The sequence below is a fragment of the Lynx canadensis genome, chromosome A3, assembly GCF_007474595.2.
Source record: "Lynx canadensis isolate LIC74 chromosome A3, mLynCan4.pri.v2, whole genome shotgun sequence".
NCBI lineage: Eukaryota > Metazoa > Chordata > Mammalia > Carnivora > Felidae > Lynx > Lynx canadensis.
Window position 1 is genome coordinate 650,924 of NC_044305.1, and position 16,647 is coordinate 667,570.

The 16,647-nt window shown below is 61.7% G+C and overlaps 1 protein-coding gene across 8 annotated transcripts in view; it reads left to right on the forward strand.

Moving 5' to 3' along the window:
- Positions 1-7,574: 7,574 nt before the first annotated feature.
- Positions 7,575-16,647, forward strand: part of KCNQ2 (potassium voltage-gated channel subfamily Q member 2) — a 54,279-nt gene continuing 45,206 nt past the window's right edge. For all 8 annotated transcript variants that reach the window (XM_030309196.1, XM_030309199.1, XM_030309197.1 and 5 more), the window contains exon 1: positions 7,575-7,870. In XM_030309196.1, the coding sequence (XP_030165056.1) occupies positions 7,575-7,870 (296 nt within the window). The remainder of the gene's footprint in view (positions 7,871-16,647) is intronic.

Below are 16,647 nucleotides of genomic sequence, written 5' to 3' on the forward strand. Positions count from 1 at the left end.
CGAGTCAAGACCAGCCCAGACACGGGCTCGTGGGCCGGGAGTCGGGCCGTGGTGGCGGCCAGCAAGGAGGCCCAATCAGCCTCATCACAGCAGGGTCTGGGCCCGGACTGGGTCTGAGCGGGGGCCAAAGCAAGGGTTGGGGGAGGTGACGGCATCTGGGTTCTCCTTATCCCGTGTCCGCCTTGGGCAGAGTGGGTGGGCCCGGAGGGGTCAGTGAGGGCGAGTGCCAGTCAGTCTCTGGGCTGTGGCCCTGAAGAGACTCGGAGGGGTCGATGCTGGCAGCTCTGGTTGGAAGGGGAGCTTTGTTCCCCCAGGCTCCCAGGAGGGGGCTTGGGGGCTGTGGGCTGGCACACAGTGCCCGATGGCCCTGGTGGGGTGCCTGGCCCGGAGAGCCCACCCTGGGATCTGGCGACTGCCAGCCGCCACTCGAAACTGCGCCTGTCAGGCGGGCCGGGGCCCCTGGGTTCCAGGGCTCAGCCGCCTGCACGGTGTAGGGCAGCGCTGAACCAAACGGGGAGCCGGGGGCACGCGGAGGGAGGGGAGGTGGCGCAGAGGGGTCCCGTGGTGGGGGGTTGTAAAATGTCTCCGTTCACGTCCTGGCCTTTGAGCAAACCTCTTGCTCCCCAGAGCGGGTGGGGCCCGCACGGCAGCTGTCTGCACCCTTAGGGCTGCCGTCTGGGTAAAATGGCTCTCCCGTGTCCCCCAGCTTTCCCGGAAGGCTGCGGCCGTCTCTGCTGGGGTGGGGGTGCTCCCGGGACGTTGGGTGCCTTGGGTGCCCTCTCTCCTCCCTGTCTTCACTCTGTGTGTCTCCCGACACCCACGGTCTTCATCTTGGTGGAGGAAGGCAGTACACGCTGTAGATTCAATGCACTCAGAGCCCGCCCTGGGACGGATTCATTTGTGTTTCCTTTGATGCTGATAGAAGTCTCCCTCGTGCCAGGCACGGTCTAAATGCTTTACAAACCTTAACTCATCTCACTGTCGTAACAACCCTGTGATGTATGTACTGTTATTAGGCCCCATTTACAGGCTGAGGAACCGTGGTACAGAGAGGTTCAGCAACTTGCCCAAAGTCACACATGTAAATTAAGCCTCCGAACTGTGAAACTGCAAAGACTCCATTGTTCTGTGATGGGGTGAGAGTAGTGTTTTGTCATCAAGCTAGAAAAAAGCATCGTGGAAGGTGCGGGGCTACTGTGTTATGTTCTGACCACGAGCTGATGATGAGCCCGACCTGTGTGGACCCTCACACAGATGCTCGCCTGCCCAAAGCCCTTGGCGGGGCGCCCTCCTTTCCAACCCCTCCCAGATTCCTGCCTCCTTTCCCATGAAGATGCTCGTCGCTTGGCTTGGGTATTGTTAGGAGCCTTAGGGAGAAAAATCCACGTATTTGCACTATTTTATGTTAAGGTGTGGATGGTTAACTTACCAGAAATATTTGCATTTTAAGAGAAGACCTTGTTAACCTAAATCATGGTGTCTTAACCTCTGCCCTATTGACATCCGGGGATAGATAATTCTCTGTTGTGGCAGTGGGAGGGCTTTTCTGTGCCTTGTAGGAGGGGCCAGTAACACCTGCCCCAGGCATGTTAGACAAAGATGTCTCTGGGGAACGAGACCACCCCCCCCTAGGGGAGAGCGACTGGCCTGATGGATCTCATCCCTGTGGGTAGGACGTCAGGAAGGGATGGGGTCAGCACACCGGAGCTGGGAGGAAGGATGGGGCACTTTCTTCAACTGCAGCCTGTGTGTGGAGGTCTGTAAGAAATGAGGGGAGAGGGAGCCTCCAAGTGGGGAACCGGGGCTGCTGGGGCACCTCCTGCCCCCCCCCCCCAGACCCCGGACACCACTCAGCCGACGCTGCTCAGGGCACTGTGCTGCTCTGCTCCATTCAGTGCCCCCGCAGCCCCACCAGGTGGGAGCCATTTCTCTCCGCCTGACCAGTGAGGGAGCCAGGGCCCTGCCAGCTCGCTTACCTGGTCTGCCCAAGGTCTCAGAGCTCAGATGAGCTCACCAGGCCATCTCAGTGCTGTACTCTGCAGCAACAACACCCTGCCTCTCGTGATGCTATGGGGCGCAGCCTGGTGTCGGGGCGCAGCCTGGTGCTGCTGGCAGAGTGGGTCATCAGGGGCCACCCCAGCAGAGCCCTTGGTGCTGGCCAAGGACTCCAGCTCTGTCTGGGCCGACATGTCACCGGTCTGCTGGCTGGAGAGTCCAGTCTTTCTGTCCCTTCCTCCTAGCTTGGCTCGGTGGTGACCTTGTGCTGGGTGAAGGGGTGGGTGAAGGCCTCTGACAGCCCATGGGTTCTGCCCCAGGTTAGATGGCTCTGTCCAAAGCCTACTGGACATCTGGCCAAGCAGGCAGGGCACTCAAACGAGCCCAGGCCAGCGGTGGGCGGGCAGCCAGGGCCCGGATGCTGACAGCCTGCGTGTGGGGGAGCTGACCACTCTGCTGGCAGGGAGCCAGTCTCCATGGCATTGAGCTCCAGCTGCCCATGTCCTCCATGGTCTACCCCAGCAGCCCCTGAGCCACGCAAGCCCCAGGCTGCAGTCATCAAGGGCACATCCTGGCTCGAGGCTCCAAGCGATGTCCAGCCCTAGAACAAAGTGACTGTCATTCACAGAATGTCGATGAACGGCTTCTGTGGGCTGTGGGTGTGTGCAGGGGGCTGTGAGTGTGTGCAGGGGGCTGTGAGTGTGTGTACTGCCTGTCCGGTGGGGAGATGAACAGGAGGCAGCAAACACGTGACACGGCTCCCTACCACGCTGGGGAACCAGAGCTGAGAAGGAGGGCGGGGGTCCACTTCGGGGAAGGCCCGTAAGCAGGGCCTCCCAGAGAAGATGCCCAGAGACCTCCCTGTGCCGGCGGCTGCGGCAGAGGTCAGGCCAGGGGTTACCCCTCCCAACCGCCAACCTGTGTGTTCCGTGTTCCCTCCTGGAGGGGGCGGCAAGGGGGTGGGAGGGCGTGGGGCCGCGAGCAGGGGGTTCCCTTGAAGGCCCAAAGCCTTGTCCAGATCCACCTCTACTCCCCAGCCCGTTTCCACTGTCACAGGCGACCACAGGCTCCTGGCGCAAGGAAGGGCCTGTGGCTGATAAACACAAATCAGCCCTCATATGATTAGCTGTTCTGCTGGGGGCTGGGGAAGCTTGTTGGGGGCTCTGATCCTTGAAAAAAAACCTATACGTTAGATTTTCATTGACTTTAGCGTGAGATGTTTCAAAAAAATCAATGCTTTTGTATTGAATCTTTTCCTTATTGTCCTGCTCCCCCATGAACTGGATAAATTCAGCCCTTCCTCCTCCTAATGATGGAAAATTCCCCGGAGGGGAGGGCTGGGACTTTCTGTCGGGCAGGCACTTCCTGTTGTCCAAATTACAGAATTAAGACAACAGCTCCGACCCAGGTTAGGAGATTGAGAGCCTGTCTCTTCTCATTTCCCCAAATTAAGTCTTGTTCCTTGGCCTGGTGGAGTGTCCTCTCTGGGCCTCCGCCAGGATCATCTGTTTTCCTGAAGGCACCGCGATTGGGGAAGGAGCTTGGTCCTCCTCTAGTGGGAGGAGGCGGGTGGGTACAGGGAAGTCTGATTTTCAGTGTCTGTCCCCAGTGTCCCCATGGTCACTGGCCCACGGAACTCAAGTGTCTCCAGACACCTGGGCATAAATATCTTCTCTGTCAACAGAGCATCAGGCTGGGGCTGTGCTAGAAGGGCCCCCACGGGCAGGGTGACAGGGCAGCCCCTACTCTACCACGGAAGGGCCAGTGCAGCCTCACCGCTGACCTCCCTCGGCCAGGACAAGCAGCCAGTGGAAGCCTGTTCCTTCTAGACTCACTTCCCCTGCACTCTGATGTCTTCTGGACCCGCCGTCACGTGTCGTCTGTGAGACTAGGGTCGTGACTTCCCAGGACTGCATTCCAGGAGATGCCAAGCCCACTCCCTGGCCTGACCACTGTGGGAAGAGTCACCGTGTAGCTTCTCCACGCTGGCCTGCACCAGCGGCAGCCGTGATATCTACCGTCCACACATTGTGGACCCTGTGCCAGGCTCTGGGGGACACGGAAGGACACACACAAAGGCAGGGGTGCCAGGCTGGGAAGCGGGCTCACAGCCCCGTGTGGTGAGTCCCTGATCGGAAGGGAACATGCAGGAGCGCTTTGGGGGCAGGTGGGGACTTGTGAGAACTCGGAGCTGTCCTTCCGTAAGACGGCAACGGTGGCCAACGTTCGTTTCTCAGCTCAGGAGTCCGATCTCGGCTGCTTGGTGTAGCCAGCGATGTGGGGACGGGAGGAGGAACCGAGAGGAGAGCCAGGAGCAGGGTGCTAGGCCCTAGGTTCTGGGGGGAGTGACCGGAGCTGGAGGTGCTGAAAAGACAGCGCACAGCCCAGCCTGCCCGCCCGCGTCCCGGTGAAAGGTCCCTCCGGACCCGAGCTGGGTGCCGCGTGCATCTGGATTTTTCCACTTCTCTTTCCTGGATCCCACAGTGCAGTTTTGGCAAAGATGGCTTGAGCCTGAAAGTCTTTCCCATCTATTTAAAAAAATTTTTTTTTTTCAACGTTTATTTATTTTTGGGACAGAGAGAGACAGAGCATGAATGGGGGAGGGGCAGAGAGAGAGGGAGACACAGAATCGGAAACAGGCTCCAGGCTCTGAGCCATCAGCCCAGAGCCCGACGCGGGGCTCGAACTCACGGACCGCGAGATCGTGACCTGGTTGAAGTCGGACGCTTAACCGACTGCGCCACCCAGGCGCCCCATCCCATCTATTTTTAAATAAATGAAATTCCTGTCTCTTGTATGGAATTCACCCCAACTGAGCATTTTCAACGAACTGCTTCCCTGGGCTGCAGGGGTGGAGGGCACTGTCGACCAGGTTGCCGACAATGCAGTCCTTGTACGTGGCACAACACTGAAAGCATACATGTTCAATGAGCCAGCTCACTGAAAGGACGTCCTAGACAGAGGAAGCAAAGATCTTCACGCCTTGAGGTGGGCTTCGCGCGCCACAGCCCTTGAGGGTCGAGGCAAAGCTGCGTGTGCAAGAGAACAGCGGCCTTGCGCGTCCCCGGCAGCCTCCCCTCCAGCCTGGCTGTCGGTGCTCCTGCTGGAGGGGCCTCCCCCAGGGGACTGTGAAGGCAACCTGGGGCATGTGGGTCCCCTTGGGGTCCCCGCGGAATCCTGGTCCCCTCCCACCTTCGGGGCACCCTACACTCTGGGATGAGAACAAATGTCACGTTGACGCCTGACTCTGGTCTCGGCGAGCACACAACTCTCCCTGTGGGCCTCCCTGATCTCTCCCGCCTTAGCCTTCCGGAACTTACCACGAAGACAATGGAGACCAAGTTGGTGATGTAGGCTGGGAACCGATGTCTCCAGGTCAGCTTCACCGAGTCCACCTACAACAGGGAACAACGTCGGGTCACCTGGTGGGAACCGTCACGGAGGAGAGAAGTCTGTGCGCACGCGGTGGGGTATGGGTGAACAACTTGGACAAACAGAAATACTAGGAACACCTTTTTAAAAAAATGCTTGCAGGTGATGAGTAAAGCAGACACCTAGCGTCCAAGGAGGGGTCTGGGGTCTCACCGCTATCAAACGATGTCACGCAACAGTAGAAATAGCGTTTAAAAATGTGGTTCGCCTGTGTCCAGGGTGTAACAGCACCAAACACCTTTCTAAAGTAGACGCTTAGACCCACGTCTTGTCCTGGACGCCAGACGGCACAGACTTCGCTCCCACTCAATGCTCATGCGTCTGCAAAAATGATACCTGGGAGTCACTCCTTCATCCTCTGCGAAACGACCCTAACCACGGATCCACTTCACTCTCACATTGAACCCTGACAAGGGGCTCCCCGAGGAAAGGCCATGCCCAGCATACGTGGCACCCCACAAACCAGGGCTTCCTCTTAACAGGATGAGGGGGAACGAGGGCTGCTCAGAGTCCGAGCAGCAGGGCCAGTCTCGGCAGCTTCTTTCCTTTTGCGATCTAGGCCATTGTCTTCCCCTTGAAGTGACCAGGTGGGTCCCCCTTCCTGCGCTTGACCTCAGCGATGGTACACATACTCAAGAAAACTGCAGCCATTTGGGGACATGCTGGCTGATCGCAGCTAATGACCGAGGGGCAGGGAGGTAGGGGTCAAGAGTGTGGTCCCTGGGACACACCTGTGTGCACAGGTGTATGTGGGGCCTAAGTGGCACTCCGTCCCCAACATTCTAGATGACTTACAAATGAGCACTGTGCCTGCATCGACCATTCTGTTTTCCGCTGAATATAGAAAGCTATAGAAAGAAAGGGGCAAACGACACAGCGGACCCAGTGCGGTAGAGCGTGCTGGCTTGTGAGCCTAGTGGCTGGAGAGGACGGTTCAGCACAGGGCCTCTCTCAGTGGACCCCTCGGTGCCGGGCAAATGTGGGGAGAGGCTGGTTGCAGTCGGGAGAGGCACCTGCGGCCAACACCATCCACGGGGGACAGAGGGAGGCTCCGGGGGGGGGGACACGGTGGGGACTGTCAGCATGGAGTGCACGGGGCCTCTAAGTGGCTGAGGCATGGGTCCTTTGGCTTCCCAGAAGCAGGTTCTAGAAAGACCCCTCCCCCCCAGGACACCCTGGCTCCCTGGCTGTAGGAGGCAACCTCTGCCAACTGCCCTCAGGAGGACTCCGTGCCATCTGTGTCCAGAACCTTCCCTCCTGGACTGTGGCATCGGTTTCCCCATTGGCCTCCGGCCTGTGTCTTGCCCTGGGGCCCACCGGCCACCCCCCTGCCGCGGGCCCTTTCTGGGGTCTGCCTTAGAAAGCCCAGGCCCCCCAGGGGCAAGTGTCTCAGGTCTCACCTCTCTGACCACCTTTGCCCCTCTTCCTGCCGCAGGGGCCTCTGCAAACCCTCCTCGCCTTTCCCCTGCTGCCTCCCTTCAGGACTCCTTCTCCAAAGCCCAGTTCAGGTAACCTCTTGGGAAGTGTCTCCAGATGTCTCCCTGTACACTCAGGGGGGACCTGCGTCGAAGGGGTCTTCATGCCTGGCCCACCTAGAGGCCAAGAGCGTAAGTTCCTAGTGGGCTGGGCCTTCACGGAGGGTCCGGCAAGAGCCGGTGCCTGTCTCTCCGTCCTGGGCGTCCCTCCGTCCTGCTCCCAGGCGTCCAGTCCAGGGGCCCAGCTGGTAAGAATCCGACTGGGGCCAGGCGCTCCGATCCACGGAGAGCTGGGGGCCGCTCAGGCGGCGCGCTTGTCCGGCCAGGGGACGACCAGGGGGCCCGATTCCCTCGTCAGGGCACACCGGGCCGCGGGAGCGGGGCCAGGCGGCCCGGGGCGGCCGGACGCCTGGAGCAGCCGGGTCCCCTCCCCCCTCCCCTCCCGCGGCCGGCGCGGCGTCGCTGGGGTTAACGGGGGCGGGGCGAGGCGGCGGGCGGAGCCAGGCGGCCGCAGCGTCCCCGGCGCGCGGCCCGGGCCGGCAGGAGCGCGGAGCCGCCGCCGCCGCCGCCTCGGCCATGCGGCTCCGGGCCGGGGGCCTGGGCTCGGGCCCGCGCCGCCCCCCGCGCGCCTCGCCCGCTGAGCCCGCGCCCGCCGGGGCGCCGCCCGGCACCATGGTGCAGAAGTCGCGCAACGGCGGCGTGTACCCCGGCCCGAGCGGGGAGAAGAAGCTCAAGGTGGGCTTCGTGGGGTTGGACCCCGGCGCGCCCGACTCCACCCGGGACGGCGCGCTGCTCATCGCCGGCTCCGAGGCCCCCAAGCGCGGCAGCATCCTGAGCAAGCCGCGCGCGGGAGGCGCGGGCGCCGGGAAGCCCCCCAAGCGCAACGCCTTCTACCGCAAGCTGCAGAATTTCCTCTACAACGTGCTGGAGCGGCCGCGCGGCTGGGCGTTCGTCTACCACGCCTACGTGTGAGTGCGCGCCGGCGGGGGGCGCGAGGGGCGGTGGGGGGGGGGGGTCTACGGGTGAGTGCGCGCCGACGGGGGGCGCGAGGGGCGGTGGGGGGGCCCACGGGTGAGTGCGCACCCGCGGAGGGTGGTGGGGGGCCTACGGGTGAGTGCGCGCCGGCGGGGGGGCGGCGGGGGGTCTGCAGGTGAGCGCGCGCCAGCGGGGGGCTCGGGCGGTGGGGGGGCCCACGGGTGAGTGCGCGCCGGCGGGGGTCTCGGGGGACGCGGACGCGGGGTCGCTGGGCAGCGTGGGGGGCCTATGTGTGAGTGAGCGCCGGCGGGGTCGCGGGGCGCACGGCGGTGGGGGGGGCTCTATGAGTGCACGCCGGCGGGGGGGCGCGGGGCGGTGGGGGGGGGTCTACGGGTGAGTGCACGCCGGCGGGGGGGCGCGGGGCGGTGGGGGGGGGCCTCTGTGTGTCCGAGCGCCCGTGTCGGTCACGCCGGTGCCGTGCTCTGAGCCGGGGGACCGCGTTCCCTGGCTAAAGCGAAGGGCGGAGACGGTAGTGCGATTCGGAAGGAGTTCTGGGGCCCGGGCGTTCAGGCGGGTGTGGGGGAGCCATCCCCCTACCGCCAGCGGCCTGGTTGGGTTTCATCAGCCCCTCCCCCGCAGGATGGGGAGATGTGCGGCGCCCCAGCCTCCCTTCCTCGGCCCGAGGCCCCTCCCCACGGCCGCTGCGCTGAACAAAGGGCCAGCCGGGAGGGAGGGTGGCGCTGCGGGTCCTGCCACTGGATCTGGACTCCTGGAGGCCCCCTGTAGCCTAGACTCCCCCAAGGAAGGGGGCAAGGCGCTGGGGGAAGGGGCTGGCCCGCTGTTCCTCAACCCCCAAGCCGCTCACTCTCCAGCTAGGGTGAGCCTCAGGGCTGCTGAAATGGGGAGGAGGGGTGTCCAAATATTACCTCCCTCTCCCAGCTCTAGGCTGAGGGTTGTGGTCTGCCTTGCTCCGCGGTTCCTGCCCTTCTCCTTGGCCCGGCCTGGACACCGCCCCCCCCCCTGCACACAGCAGCCCTGACCCCTGTCAGCTGGAGGGGCAGGTATGTGTCTAACGCAGTGCACATTCTGGGCTCTGGAGCCCCTCCTTGGTAGAGTGGTCACCCAGGAGGAGCGGTGCTGCTGGCCCAGGAACGGGCTCTTGGTTTCCCAGGCCCTGTTCAGGGAACTCCTGGCTCCTGGGGCAGGTCCGGTGGTCTCGGACCGGCCTTGTGCGCACGTGAGTGTTCACGTGTGTGGTGTTGCGGGAGCTGCTGCGTGTGGACTGGGCCATTGGCATGCACAGTCTCTGAGCAGGCAGGCGCTCTCTGCCATCCCAGTTAGACTGGGACCGGGACTCGGCCATTTTGTACGAAAGAGGCATTTTGGGATGGGATCGAGGGACGGATTCTGGGAAGGCACCTCCATGTGCCCCCTCGGGACGGGAGGCGTGTGTGCCCCATGCATGTGCCCGTGTGCCTGTGAGTGTGTGCCCTGGACAGATCCTCCGTGGGATGGGGGAGAACACCCCGGGAGGGAAGTGCTGGAGGGGCTGGAGGGGAGGGTGTCTTGGGGAGGGACCCGCGGCCCTGGCAGTTGCCTCGGGCCGTCTCCAGGCCCAGCGCCGAACCACCCGGGAGTCCAGACGGGCGGGGCTGCTCTGGCAACATGAGTGTCCCCCCCCCACCGGCCCCAGTGAGGGGACTGGCTCTTCCCACGTAGGCGTGCTCAGGTATGCCGTTCAGCCTGGGAAGAGCCCTGTGTCTCCTCAGCAGCGGCCCTCCTATCACCACCTCCCTCCCCGCCGGGTGGGGCCAGCTCTGGTCATCCGGGTCGCGGCCCAAGGTGGCCTCCAGTACGTGGCCCGAGCCCGCCCCCAGCCCCTGGGTGCCTCTGCCAGACCCGTGGTGCGGCTGCACGTCCCTGGCTGGCAGGACGCCCTGGGGGGGGTCCCGTCTGTGTGGCCCCGTCTCCAGCCCTGAGTGTCTCCTCCCCGCCGGGGCCTGAAGCAGCCAGCCCCTCCTGCCCCCTAAAAGCTGCAGCACCCAGAACGGGGAGCAGAGCAAAGCAGAGCGTGAGGGACGCCCGAGTCTGGTGGCGGCTCTCGTGTCTGTGGGGTCTGTGCCGGGGTCCACCTCAGGTGTCTGTGAGCCTGGATGTCCAGACCTGCGGCGTGTGGGGGCATGGGGGACAGTGGTCCTCGCTGCCCAGGCGGCCTGCTCAGCCCCTTCCTGCTTCTCTACCGAGGGCACAGAGCTCTCTCCGCACCCCTCCCCCCCACCCCCCCCCCCCCCCCGCCACGCTCACTGGCAGGAGGGGAGCAGAGGTCTCGGCAGCTGCTGGGTTCGACACTTGAGTGCAGTCACGGAATGTGCAGGCCTCAGTCTTCCCACAGTGAAATGGGCATCATACTCCCTGTTCCCAGGGCCCCGGGGACCTGAGCTGCTCTCTCAGGGTGGCCCGGTGGCTCTCCCCGGATGGTGACGTGTCTCCTGCCTGCTTTTGTAGCTCCTACTCAGCCCCCAGGCCCCCAGGTGTGGAGTTCTCCCCCGTCCCTGTGCCCGTGCTTGGGGTCCAGCCCCACCCTGGTGCTGGTCTCCTGCTCGAGGCCCAAGTTACTCGACGGTGCGGCAACCCTCGCGTCCCCTTGCCCGGCACAAGGACTGGCCCGTATCTGAGTGTCATTTGGTTTGTTGATTCATTAATTAAATGAAGTCCAAGCCCCTCTTCCCTGCCTGGCACTGAGTGGGCCTGGGGAAGCCAGTGGAGGGCAGGCACAAGGCCTATACGGTCTGTCCCGGCCAGAAAGGAGTCCTCGGGCCTGGGGCAGCCCTGAGCCCCCTGGGACCACGTTTCTTCTCCTTTTGCCACCACAGCCTGGCTTCTGGAAGATGGAGGTGTGCCAGCCCCTCTGGGTGTCCCAGGGGATCCTGGGGGCAGTGGTTCTCAGAGGTGAGGAGGGAGGGTGGCCGCCCTGTGGCCTCCCGGCTTGGTGGGCCTCAGGCAGGTTCCCCCTCTTCGGTCTGTGGAAGGGGCTTTCTCCGAAGACACGCCTCTGGGACCAGAGCTGTGGCCATCACTCCTTCCTGGTGTGAGCTTTTTGAGACCTGCTTCTGGAGACAGGAGCCTTCCCTGCGTCAGGGGGGATCCGACACCGGCTGAGGTGTGGGCCCTCCTGGGCAGAAACAGCTGGCACTCCCCCCGCCCCCAGCCCTGACGCCCCTGGAGGGTCCCTTCCTCTGCTCGTAGCGAGATAGACAGCCGGCCCCGGCTGACCTGCCCCATGTGACGGCCCACCCAGATTCGGGTGAGCAGCCCAGGCTGCACGTGGGTCCGGGGTGAGGTTGCCGGGGACCTGACCGTGTTGTCAGCACTGGGTGGGGCCCTGTGTTGAGGACCTGGGCGTGTGGGGTGGGAAAGGGGCCAGACTCAGCTGCAGGAGGCCCACAGATTTTCCCCACCCCCCTCCTCTCCTCCCCACTGCCTGCCCCTCCTCACTCCTCAGGCTGGAGCCTCAGGGTTCGGACGTTCTGTGCACCCTGACAGCGGGGGCGTTTTTGTGTGAGAGGGTTTTCGAGATAGAAGGTCTGGAGTTTCCATGACTTTCTCAAAGCGGTTGTGAGCCACAGAAAAGGCCTAGGCCACCTTTCAGGGGTGTGTCCCCCACGCTCGATGGGAGTCCTTCAGGGGGATCTCCTTAGGGTGGTCTCTCTGGCTGCAGCTGGGGGTGGGGTTTATTTTGTGTCTACAGTGTGCGGGTCTCGGATGTGTCCCTGGGAGCCTGGGAGGTGCCCATTCTCACTGGTGGGGAGACTGAGGCCAGGCCAGGTTGAGAGGGTCCCGGAGCTGCCCCACTCAGGCCGAAAGGGGTCTCTTCCTTGGAGATGAGAGTTTGGGGGTACGGATTGCTTAACCTTTCCAACATCTGAAAGCCACTTTAAGTTGCCAGGATGAAATTGCATTTAAAATAGGCCGGGTGGAAAATGCCGGTGACGGCCACGGGGCTGAGCCCGTGAAGTCTGGGCTCACTTGACTGGCTCACTTTTTGTGAGCTGTTTTCTCTTGGGCTCGACTGCCAAGCCCTCTGTGTCCTCAGATGGCATCTGCTGTGGGGCCGGTGCTGGGGGCTGTGGGGCCCCGTGTGACCTCTTGCCCCCCCCAGCAGCAGGCTGGGGTCCGGGGCCTCATGGCCTTGCTCCAGTCCCCTGCGTGGCCTTGGCTAACCCAAGTGGGGTCACACTGTTGGCCCGCACAGGCCGCCTGCTGTCCCCTCCCGCTCATCTGCCACCGGTGGGCCACCTGGGTGGGAGGTGGAGCCTTGGCCCTCAGCCTTGACCCTGAGTGTTGGCCACTCTGTTCCTTGGTCTGACCGAATTTGGGGGTTGAGTGTGGCCCCGGGGCGGTGGCAGGGTCCCTCCTCTGCTGACGGAGCATTCTGTGTTTCCGGAAGAAGGCTGTATTCTCAACTGCTTTCCAGTTGCAGACCTCTCTATAGGCCTGGGGAGAAAGTGTCCACTGGGACTTGGAGAATCTTATGGAAATTTCCACAAAGGTGGGAATGCCAGGAGAGTTGTGGTTTCCAGGGAAACCAGGGCTTAGCAGACCATCCTCGCTGGCCTGGAGACCTCGGGCGTCTTTGCAGAACTTCCCACCCTCCGTTGAAAGTGAGATCACTCTGTACCAGTATAACATTTTTTGATCACTGTCCACTGTCACACGGGGTCAGTCTCCACACACATTCTTGGGTCTGCAAGGCGATAGGGTAGGTGGGAGGCTCAGTGCTGGACAGCTTCACAGATTCAAGCAGAAGAAATATCTCGGTTTTATTAGAAATCCGTACAAGTCAAATATTCCAAGTCCGAAGTCTCAGAAGGAGGGAGGCTCGGCTTGGCTAGTGACGTGGGCACCACTGTGTGTTGGGGACCCTGAGACCCCAGATGCTCACCATGTGGTGGGAGGGCCACCCTGCTTCTAACAAAGCTTAAACCCCAGAAGGTCAGGTTACTGAGCCAGATTACTTCCAGGAGGCATAGGCTGAGTCCGGATGGAGTTCCTTTTTCTTCCTTTTTTAAAGTTTATTTTTATTTATTTTGAGAGAGAGAGAGAGAGAGAGAGAGAGAGAGGGAGAGAGGGAGAGAGGAAGAGGAACAAGTCGGGGAGGGGCAGAGAGACAGGGAGAGAGAGAATCCCAAGCAGGCTCTGTGCTGACAGCACAGAGCTTGACATGGGGCTTGAACCCATGAATTTCGAGATCATGACCTGAGCTGAAATCAAGAGTCGGATGCTTAACTGACTGAGTCCCCCAGGCGCCCCTGGATGGAGTGCTTCCAGGTTGGGTTTTACCAGTTTATTTTAGTTAACACGTTAATCCGCAGATCTTTGTTAACACGTGCGCTCCTGCCTGACCGAGGCAGGCCCCGTGGGTCTCTGCATGAGCGTTACTCGGCAGATGTTCTGGGTCCTTGTTAGTGGAGCCACAGGGCTGCCTTTGGGAGCTGGCTTTCTACCCGTCCCGTAGAAGGTATAAGGTCCAGAGGACTGAGCTTTTGGGACATTTCACGGGAGGCACTGACAACGGGGTCTTGGCTGAGGGGAGGGGAGACCCCTCAGAGGCTTGAACCTTCGTGCGGGACAGGGAAGCCCACGGAGTGCGTGTTCTGTGCCCCCTGAGCGTCTGCCCGAGGCTGGACAGGGCGGGTGGGGCCAGAGGCAGGTCTGGGCGTCAGGACCCGTCCTGTTAGAAGGCTCATGATGGCGGATGGGCCCTGGGCTGTAGGCTGTTCCCCTTCGGGGGCAGAGCTTATAAGGGACATCGGTGACTGGTGTGTGCCCGATGTCTTGTTACCGTGATGGTGCTGGGATACCTCTCAGGTGGCTCTTTTTAAGTATTCTCAAGTACAAATGTTGGGTCGTTCCTGGATGGACGTTGCAGGGGGCGCGTTGGTAGCGGATGTCACCACGTTCGCCCTCGCTGAGGTCATGCTGTCTCAATTCCTCCTATTGGGTGTGTCACTTAACCGCTCACTATTCATGGCGTGACGTTGTAGCCAGTGGAGATGGTCCAGAGGGCACGTTCCTGTGAAAGATGGCGAGTGGTGGGGACCCCTAGCTCTAGGCTCACCTGACTGGGGTCCTGCCTCTACTGACGTCCCGGGACCGAGTCTTCTTGTCTGTAACGGGGGCTAAGAGCTCCGTGTCCATCTCCTGCAAATCATTCGGCGTGGTGTTTGACGTGTGTGGCGCTCACGAAGCTCGTGGCCGTTGTTGCCAGGTCTCCGTGGTTGTGGCTTAGCAAAATGAAAAGCGTCGTCCTGCATAGAGACTGGTCAGACAGGTGGACGACGGTTAGCAAGCATGTCCTGGACAGCGCCCTCAGCCATCTGCCCCTCGGCCCAGCCACGGCCAGTCCTCAGCCATCAGCCAGTAGCCGGGCCTGGATCAGGAGGTTTGTGGCTGCTGTTAACGAGCCCGCACGTAAACTTGAGGCCTCTGACACTTCAGACGCTTGCTTGTGTGTTGCAGGGGGACCTGCTGTTTTCCTGAAGGAAGTTGCTTGCTCTACAGCCGCCTGGGTCCGGGGACACGTCTTCTGTTCACAGCCGAATGGCACACGTCCCCAGCATCCTGAGCCTCCAGACATGGAGGCAGAACGGTTTGGGCTCGAAGAACACCGTTGTGGGTGGGTTGGACGGGCGGACTCTTGGGACCCGAAAGAACTTCGCCGGGGACATCTGGTTTCCACCTGGGCGTCCTGACCAGCCCCCCCCCTCCCCCCCCACCATCCTCGGCTAAGTCATGTAGTGACTTAGGTGTGTGTGGGCCTCAAGGCTGAGCCCACCTTCGACCGCGCCGTCCCCAGAGCGTGGGAGATGCTGCGGGCACGGCTGCTTTCTTCTGCAAGGCTGGAGCTCAGTGGTGCTTTCCAGCAGCAATGCGCTGACAGCTCCAGCAGCCTCTTAAAACGGCTCCTCACTTGTGACGATGCGCCGGGCCGTCGCTGTGGGAGGAGGTGTGTCTTCCTGTTGTGGCTGTGTGGCACCCGTCGACCCTGCCCAGCAAAGCTGGAACAGCTTAGCTGGGTCCTAGGTACGAAGAAGAGGGCCGTGCAGACCTCAGATTGTCCCCAGAGAACAACGTCGTCTGTGCTGGGGGGAGGGTTTTGAAGAAAGCGGTGCTTCTGGAAATGAGTCCCGTTTGTCCTTGTCCCTGGGGCCCCTTTCAGCAGCTGGGCCCCACCCTTCGCGGTGGTGATGCGTCGCACTGATCCGTTCGTTCTCAGCTCGCTTTCCCGGCTGCTGGTGGCACAGTGGTGAACCCCCGGAGTGAGTTTGCTCTCCTTCTGTAGTTCTTGGGGAGGTGCGTGCGTGTCAGAGAGGGTCAGCAGTGGCAGAGATGGCTCTCCCTGTAGCCTGTTCCTCATGTGAATTTAAAAAGCCGGGGCCACAGAGTTGGAGGGGAGGGGGTCTACGGGCTGTTCAGTAGATGGACTGGTCTGGAGCTGGGGGCAGGGAGGGCTGGAGTTTTTATTGTTTGAAGCTGGTCTAGGTCATGCTGAAGGCCCTGAGGACTGCAGGGTCCCTGGACTGGGGGCCCTCCGGCTGAGCTGCCCAGGGGCAGCTGTCCGCTCCACATTTCCAGGGGAGTAGGTGCTCCTAGAATGATTTGCTCTCAGTAAGTTTGTGCGGCTTTCTCTGCAAGGGTCTTGCTGAGCGTGGCAGGATGGGTCCTCGTGGGGTGCCCAAGGGGACTAGGCTGGGGGCTCATTGTGGGGAAGGAAGGGCCTGGTATAGTCACACTGATGGGCACTGGCTGTGGGTCTGAGTGCTGATTAAGGAGCCTCTTGTCCCTAAACCAATCCACCACCAACCCTGCCATACACCTGTAGCCTCACCCTTTCCCGGTGCAGAGAGGGGACTGTGGCCCTTGGGGATGCTGGCCCCAGTGCGGTGTTGAACCTAACCCTTCCTCTTGCCCCCCGGACTCTGGTTCCTGCGAGCTTCAGTCACAGGGGCAGTCAGGTCTCAGAAAGGGGGTCCTCTGACACTTCCCCGAGTCTCCAGGATGATGAGCAGGGGTGGGAACAGGATTGTTTTCAGGTGCTCCACACACCTGCTGTCCATCAGCCCCCAGATGCTGAGGTTAGGACCCCAGGCGAGTGGTCATGGACTCAAGGCCACTTGATGGTAAGTGGGGCAGCCGGGATTCAGGCCTGGCAGGTGCTGGGTCAAAGAGGTCATGGCCTTCTCCAACAGCCCCCACAAATGGGAGAGGTGACCTGACTTGGGGGGGGGGTTCTGGCTTCCCCCCCCAGCCACCAGCTGCCCAGAATCTTTGTCCCACTGCTTAGCACCTGGGGTTGGTTGAAGGGAAGGGATGCTGGGGGGACAGGGCCCTGGCTTTCCAGGCGGCTCCTTGCAGAGACCATGAAGGTTGGGGCCACGGCTGCTCCCCTTGGGGGAAATGGGGGATGGGTGTGTTCCGGGTCAGCCCTGAGCCTGACTTTCATCTCCAGGACGTGCTGCAGAGCTGAGTGTCATTAGTCTCTACTGGTTATCTAGCCTGAATACAATTAGGTCTCTAATTTTTTTGGATTACTTGGAATAATGTTGTAAATGTACAGAAAGTCCTACTGGGAGTCATTGGGAACAGTGTACCCGGATGTCCGTTAATCATCTGTGATGGTGGCAGGTCGGCTGCTCACAGTGGATGGATGGGTAGTGCCGAGTGAGCCCGGCCGCAGAGGGCGTCCCCCTGGATTGTTCCTGGTGGCCTG